This window comes from Dysidea avara, chromosome 7 (genome assembly GCF_963678975.1).
Source record: "Dysidea avara chromosome 7, odDysAvar1.4, whole genome shotgun sequence".
NCBI lineage: Eukaryota > Metazoa > Porifera > Demospongiae > Dictyoceratida > Dysideidae > Dysidea > Dysidea avara.
Window position 1 is genome coordinate 12,459,249 of NC_089278.1, and position 8,570 is coordinate 12,467,818.

The 8,570-nt window shown below is 37.6% G+C and overlaps 1 protein-coding gene across 1 annotated transcript; it reads left to right on the top strand.

Moving 5' to 3' along the window:
* Window positions 1-3,595: 3,595 nt before the first annotated feature.
* Window positions 3,596-7,761, top strand: LOC136262082 (uncharacterized). The gene is made up of 3 exons (XM_066056229.1): window positions 3,596-5,587; window positions 5,740-6,135; window positions 7,078-7,761. Exons 1-3 carry the CDS (start codon window positions 5,111-5,113, stop codon window positions 7,414-7,416), a joined length of 1,212 nt encoding a protein of 403 aa, XP_065912301.1. The 5' UTR covers window positions 3,596-5,110; the 3' UTR covers window positions 7,417-7,761.
* Window positions 7,762-8,570: the final 809 nt, after the last annotated feature.

The window sequence follows — 8,570 nt, forward strand, 5'->3', positions numbered from 1 at the left end:
TACAGCTTTTATCAGACTCACTGTAGCATGTTCAAATTGCATATCTGGCATTAGGTAGCAAACTTGCTTTATAAAACATGTAGATCTTAAAGTCACTGAAAAGATCATTCTAATGACTCATGACATGTAATGACTTATAGACAATGCAAGATTTCTTTTTGGTTTTTACATGATTGGTGTTGTTATCCACTGTATTATTATTCTAGTGTTTATGCACATTGCAATTATCCATAGCCTTTAAATCATTTTCACACACATTTATAATATGGAATGAAAAACATATGTAGCTGCTGACATAAACACTACAGACTATAATGTTTACTGATGACGAGATACTGTTGTCAGTATTGAGCCCAATAAAATTCCCACTCAATTTCATTACAGGTGCTAGATAGTGTGCTACAGGATATTTGAATATATATCCACTTTAATGATGATCATATTTCCTACCTATTGTTGCTGGTAGGGGAAGCTTCATTCATTCAATGGTTTAAAGCACTGGCCATCAGCAATTGCATAATGTAGGAAGAGTATTGTGACACACGATACTACTATTTTTGGATTATACCCATATTTAGTACTTTTAAGTTTAAAATGTTTTTTCAAACTTGTTTATTCATTTTGAAGTCACATGATCAACAATGCAAATCCTAAGAGCATGGGAATGAACATTGTTAGCAATCTTAAGACCACACATTGCGACGACTAACAACTTGTGTTATGTGTTTTGATATACTGCCACTTTATGATGCCTTCAACTAATGTTGTTTGTGATATCAGCAAATAGAGGAATATTTTATGCACTGAAGGGATTCTAATACTCAAATGAAGTAGGCTCTTTGTGAACCTCTTTATGTTAAGAGGACAAGTGAACTGTGTGGTACCAGGTACAGTGTCTCTTTGTACTAAGACTTCTCTACACACAGTTTAAGAGGTTTCCCATCTTTATCTTTATATGCTTCCTTATAAAGAATTCATAAAAGTTCTTCCAACATTCTGAAGTATTTATTACCATTTATTTAATGTAATTAATATTAGCTTTGTGCTACATTGAAGGGTTCATGGTAACCTTTGAACAAGTTGTATGTTATTACATGCTTGAAGGAGATCCGTTACTGTTTGTAATTGTTACTGACTATTTTCCATCTGCTGTTTCTCTATTTGCATGAAGTGGTGTTTTGAAAATTGTGCAAGTGTGGAGTAAATTCCACACTACATGACGTATAGCCATCGTATATTGCTGCGTACTGCAGTTAGTGATAGCAGATATCGGCAACTTTCAATGTTTTCCTTAGGAATCAATAATGCAGATAGTAGTCACACATATACACTGTATAACTTTAACATAAAATGGTGGAATGCATAACGCTACAAAATGTCATTCTGTCAGCACTCCAACTATGTGTGTAGCTATGTATACGGTGCGTTTTGCTGCCACGTGTGCGATACATGCTCGTTTCATTTAAGAATGGTTAGTACTTGTAGCCAATTACAATCCGGGTCACTTTAGAGCTTCTGTTTTTATGCCTTTGTTATTTGGCATGTGCTGAAGCACACTTAAAACATGTAGTACTTGTTATGAGTCATGAAGGCTGATTTATGTCTTAGCACAACAGCAATTTTTGCCCCCTGTAAAATTTAGAATCCTCCAAATTGCTACTTGTGTGTTTACATGCTAACTCCAGTGTATCACACTTGTTCATTAAATTAGTGACATGTTGTGACATATCACTGATGAGAAATAAGCTGTCAGATCACTGTTAACTGGTGTGTATGCTGTATGTGTGGGCTTACACGAGCAGTTTGACTGAAATTAGTGCTAAACAGAGTGTAACATTATGGTAACACTATTCACATAAGTGTCAGTAACAAGTTGCAGCATCAGCAAGCCAATTATGTTACAATATTATGTACATGTTTATCAGCTCAGTGTAGTGGTTGATGGTGGTTTGCTAGTGGTCATTGTGGCCCTGCCCTTCAGTCACATCTACAAACCCATCAACATTGAACACACACAGTTCTATTAGCAGGAGGAACAAAGAGATGTGTTATTGTGGTCTGCTAATCTTGTTGAAAACACTCCCTGTTGGTTTATGTGTCAAGTTTTGTGGTCAACACACACTTAAAACATACTTGCTAATTATCCTAGTCTTTGTCATCCTGCTGGTTCATTGAACATTTGATGTTAAGCATAATGTGTAAAGGCCAGTGTCAGTAAGTGTTTTAACATCTGTCTTGGCAAAGCCATACAATTCAATAGCAGTGTTTTCATCAGCTGCGTGGCATAATTGCTACTTATGTCACACAAACAAGTGGCCGCATTAGTGAGAATGCTGCCCCTGCCCTTAACAGTACAATGTTGCACAGTATGTATTTGGCAGTATGCAGTGTAACAGTATAGGGTAGATTTGTATAATCATTCATTGATACTGAAATACGTATCACCCAGTTATTCAATTATGACTTACTTTTGGAGCTGTATTATTATATGTATCATCCATACCTTCTAGTTGAAGGCATGTGGCCTCACTTTGTGGTGGTTGTGGCATATAATTGGATTAGCTGATTAACAGAATTATATCACATTATGTCTGTGCTGATATGCACATTTTATAGCTATCCCATAAATTAAAGCAGTGCACACCTTGCTCTTTCCCACCATTCCGAGGCTCATTAGTAACTGTACTGTCATACTGTAAGCCGTCCCATCTTTGCCTTTGTTTACATCCTTTTTATGGTCTTATTGCATTGCAAGGCTTCTTGTAGCTGGCAGATAAATCAATAGGCTCTACGAAGTGTATCATATCTAAGGATGTTTATATTTATTTTTAAAGCTACCATGGCTTTGTTGTAATGGCTTTGATGGTACATTTTGTGATGTGAAATGTTAGCCACATACATGTGACGGGGTTAGCAAATCACCACTGTTTGTATTACACTCAGCAGCTTTTCTCCACATAGTTTACCAGATAGTTGCAATAGATGATCAAATACATATCTCATAATTACAGTGTGCTCAAATTTCTGTATGGCTTAGATAGGTTGAGTATATAGTTATCATAGTTTATGCCACTGATAATATTGATATAGTGGTCATATTTTTCAAACCAGTATACACATGCATGCTAAGGGTAGGGACATAAAAATTTCCCATGACATTGCTGATTACACATGTTACACACATGCATGCACACACAAAAAGCAAAACCTTCAGCTGCCGCAAGCGGTCACGCCTACCCAGTGAACCAGTACTGGGACACCTGTGCACCACTCAGGTGCTAAGAGTCACCGCCGGCAAATCCTCCTGGGGTAGGACTAATTATCCACAGGAGACTGTACCATGTCTCACAAATGAAGGTGTGGGCACCACCAAAGTCCCACCTGGATCTTCACCCACTATGCAAGACATGGACAGTTGGCATTTGCTTCCCCAGTTTACACCAGGTAGCCATTGATGTTACAGGCTACCCCAGTTGACACTGGTCACCAGGCCCCCATTAACACACAGAGAGCACACACACACACACACGCATGCATGGAGATATAGATAAGTGTTTTTAGTGCTACAAGCACATTTAGTCTTCCTTTGTGAGTCTCTAATATGACTCAACACACTTTTGTGTAGTTTGCAAACGCTTGCCATTAAATATGACATCATGCATGGCTTGTGCAGTGCGTGAACAGAAAGTCATATCACCATGCAGAATGAACAAGGGAACATACAGCCTACACAACTACCTATTTTATAATCAGCCACTACACAAAGTATAGCTATTGCTATTAGAAATGTCAACTGGAACTTATACAGTTATTGTGTATAAACAGTAGAACCCAGACAGTTGCATCTTGTGTTTCTCTTCCATGACATCACAGTTATAATTTCCATGGAAATGTAAGTGTGAGAAAGTTGTTACAGGAAATATTAATTGCTTTATCTTGGTATCCTAATAAGTAAAGTGGCTTACCACATGGTATATAGCCATCTTTGTCACTCATGGGAATGTTGCATACCAGGCCCAAATGGTCCAATATCTATTGCCAGCAGTACGAGTTAATTGTGTTGTCTTATTTAAAACTTTTAGCAGAGTATATAATACATGTATGATTGACATTAAAAATATACATGATGTTATACAGAAAAATACTGTGATGCAGTTGGTATTGTGATCATATAGTCTCATGTACAGTACAAATATGATAACTTGATTAAAAATGTCTCTTGTTGTTTGCTGATTAAGTGAGAAGTGTTTCTTGCATTAAAAACTCAGTTGCTCATTCCTGTAAAATAGGGAAAGAACAAGTTATGATAATTTATAAGCACCCACACAATATCAGTTACTAAGTACCCCAAATAAACAAACCAGCGGTTCGCGCGGTTAGCACTTCGAAACACTTGGCGGTAACGTTATCGCCTCGTGGTGTCAACGATAACAAATTATAGTGCTTAATTATGTTTTAGGTGTTTATTTGCTTACCTCCCTTCATCTCAATTCTGGAGTATCAAACTGGCTAAGTGTTCTTAGTCCGTTCACCATTTCCAATAGCTGTGATCTAACAAGCTCCTTCCATCTTGTACTGTCATACAATTCATATTCCAGGGTGTTAGCGAAGGCGCGAATATATCTCATTAGAGTATCCAGTCTTGAGCTGCGGTCCAAAGATTCGATGGAGGGATGAGGTAGTTCTAGCCCGCGCGGTATCTGTCTTTGTGCTCGGCGCGGAATTGTGAATGATCTTTGAAAATTTGATGTTCCTTGCTCGACTATTTCTTCGTCAATGTCCTCTGTAAAGCTGACGGTACGGTTTCTAGCTACTGAACCTTCCAAAGTAGCTGAAGCCATCAATTTTACTCCCTGAATTTACTTCTCTCGATTTATAGCTACTCCGAGTTCACTAAGTTAACAAGACTATGCCTGTCTAGGTATGCCTATCTGTGTTTGAACGAGTGTTTACAAGCTCATGACCTTTTACGCGCTGTCTGGCGCAAAATTACGTCATTTTTCCTTTATATATTAGATTCACGTGTGCTTAAAGCGGCATTTTATGAAACTTAGTTTTGCTAGATACCTTATTTCTTATCAAGGCTTCGAAGAGTCTCACTGTCATCACGATGGCCAGCAAAGAAGATGAATCATATAGTGACATTGAATCAGAGGGTGATAGTTTAGCGTCGCTGAAAGTCATCCCCGCGAAAACTAAACCGCCTAAAGAAAAAGTGTCACAACGGACATTCTCAACCAGTGAAGTTGACAGGGAAACAAAAACTTCTCAAAAGATTGTTACAATGTTTATGAGTTGTTCGCCAGTGCTCAACAATCTGCTGCCCTCGATGCCAGGTTGTCACGCCCCTCATTCGTTCCGCTACGCATCTGGAAGTAATATCGTCACTGACTCGACTAATGTATCAGAGACAAGTTCGAGTAACTCTTCGGCTGTATCTGTATCTAAAAGAAAAGCAATGACTTACAAGCCAACTGCCTGTTATTCTCCGCCGGTTTATCGCACTGTTCAGGGAGATAAAACACCACCAATGCGACCCCGCTCGCAATCGGCTCCTACCTTTACTGAAGCAGAACGCAATACTTTGGTTAGTGAACTAATAGTGCTCTTCATTGTTATGAACTCTTTTGTCTAGTTACCACAGACATAACGTAGTTAATGACCTTCCTGTAATAATTAATTATAATTGAAACTTGTTATAATAGCTGTTACAATTAAACGATGTATTTCCTTTCACAGAAATGCAAGTACCTGACTACTAAGGAAGCAGAGGCTGCTAAATTTGTGGGAGAACGTTTGTGTGACATTGCTAAACAAATTGGACCCAACACCTCTCAGCAAATGTTTGAACGTTTCATGCTGCAGGCTCTCAGCACCATAGGAGGCTCACAAACTGAAAACCATCCTGAGAAACTCCATGGAATTTTCCACAAGATCCTGGGAATTGTGAAGGGACAACGTCCCAGTCTCACTTACCAAGGGATTGTAGACATGCTGTTTTATGGCAGAAAAGCATTAACACAATTCCTAATGAATCTGGAATATGATGATGCCCAAGGTCTCGGATTGGTGGATCAATTTGTTGACTTCTTCAATATCCACTGCTTGCCATGGATCAGAAGTCATGGCGGATGGGTAAGCCATCTTAGCTTCATTATTGTTTTATAAATCTCTTACCATTAACAATTGTGTGTTAAACTTCTAAGTAGGTCAAGTTCCTGATGTTTACCCCCAGCTAGCTTGTCATGTTTCATTAATAGCATTTAGTTAGCGGTTGTTATGGCTTGCCTGGTAGTTACACTATGTACAATAACATTTCATGCTGTACTCTCAATGTATGTGGAACAACATAACTAATAACTTACTTCTTGTTCCTAGCCAGGCATTTTTTTGTATGGTAGCTATGCAAATATGGCTGCTAGGCACAATGGTCAATTAATTGAAACCTTTACTGAATATTACACTGTGTAAACATCTTTCATACTGTTAGCAAAACTGTTCAGTCAGCAGTTGTGAGTGTTGTTTTATCTGTTGGCTGTGTATGGCTTGGGCTGGCTTATATTACATTATCTCACTATTGAGCAGGCTATCATACCAGCTATGCTTTAGTGTTGCCAGAACACGGAGAAAGTATATCTCGTCTTTTGCTATATGCATTTTTCTTCAATTGATAATTCATGTTCTGTAGATGTGGTTGGGGTAGGAGTTTAGGGTTGGGTTTGTGGTGTTTACCATAGTAACCATAATACACAACATCGGTTACCGAGGTGGTTAAGGTGGTTATATAGCTGGCAGATTACAATAGCTTAGCTGGCTGTGGTTACAAAAAGCTTCCTAGCTACAAATAATTTGGCTACAAAGAACAGATAGGTATACACATGTAGCTAGGTGTAACTTGAAACTGGATGCTTGAATACCCTGCTATAGAGACCACCTGTCTATGAAAACCATCTTGGTGTTTACTTGATCCTGTGTATTTGTAGCATCAGTTTGATGATATATGTCAATACCATGTTTCATTATTCCATATGTAACAAATTGAAACACTAGATTATTATTATTTTAATTTTTTTACAGAGAGAGGTGTTGCATCATGCTCAGATAGTGGATTTGTCAGTCAGGACCAGCGGATATGGATCAGCTGAACAGACAACTGAAAATGACGGAGAACCAGGTGAAGAACTGGATTCCATTTCACCACCTGTATTCTCTTCTGAAAGTGATAATGAGGAAGGAATTACTTTTACAGCACACTCTTCCGATTTAGAGCCAGCTCTGTGGCCCCCTCTGCACCACAGCACACCTGTAAGACAGCTGAGCAATATTCCTGAATCCCCAGTTGAACTGCCTCCCAGAGAAAATGATGAACAGGTTATTCAATCATCTGATCAAGTTGATTTCGGCACACCCGTGTAGGCACTTTAAATGGTAGTACAGTATTTTAACGAATTACAAACGATGATCACTGAAAATGCCTTTTACCTGCCATGATCACTGATGTACCTAATGATGTGTCATCTGTCTGTCTCCTCCAGTTCCTTTTTGTATTAGTTAATCATTTGCCATATATCACCTCATCAATGTGTATATCATATTCCAGATTTTTATATTATGTATAATACCATTATTTTATCACATGTATATAATTGTATAATATTTATAATTTGTTTTAATGGACATGTTATCATTATTTGTTTAGTTTAGTTGTGTGTTTGTTAATTGCTGTTGTGTATTCTGATGAAATGATTATTAATAACTTGATTATGTAATAATGCTAGTGTTTTGAGTAATGTAAGACTTGAGTAACATTTGTACTGTAGCTATATACCCATTAGTTAACCCACATGCATGCACAGTTAATTAGTAAGGATTTATATTAAACTATGACCTCATGTAGTGGTTGATTTCACAATCTTTAATTTTCATGACCCATAATTATAAAAAAGTACACAAGATGGTGCTTACTATTGGTTCCTCTACTGAGACCTGCATTAGGACTAGTGGACATGTCATATGTATTACACAAGTTTACATCATAAATTTAATGTACACTGGCCAGCTCATTACTATGAAATGATTATTTAAATTTTAAGAGGACAAACACTCAGTTTTACTACCTTATGTATTTTACATCACTAGTTAGTGAAGCCACTATAGCTGGGTATGCTAAATGATGAGCACAAAATTTCTGACAGAATGAATGATTATTATGTTGAACAGTATCTATGGGACTGGATAAAGCATTTAAAACTTCAAAGAAAAGTTGAAACTTTCCCAGGGAATCTCCTGATGGGTAAACATTTATAAAATTCCCCAGATATTGTTATTGTAAATATTATATGCACATTTCACAAGATGTGCATGACAATACCCTAAATCATTTTGTGCCATACAGTTCTCCACCTTTTCAAACATACTTTATGTAACAACAATAAACAGGCTGTAGGACCAGGTGTCCTACACTTGTGCTGTAAAGCCTTAATATAAAAAACAAGTATATGATTAAGTAACTAACATTTGTCCCCATGCAAACCTTTCTGGCAACTTGTGCTTTGCTGCATGCGTACATT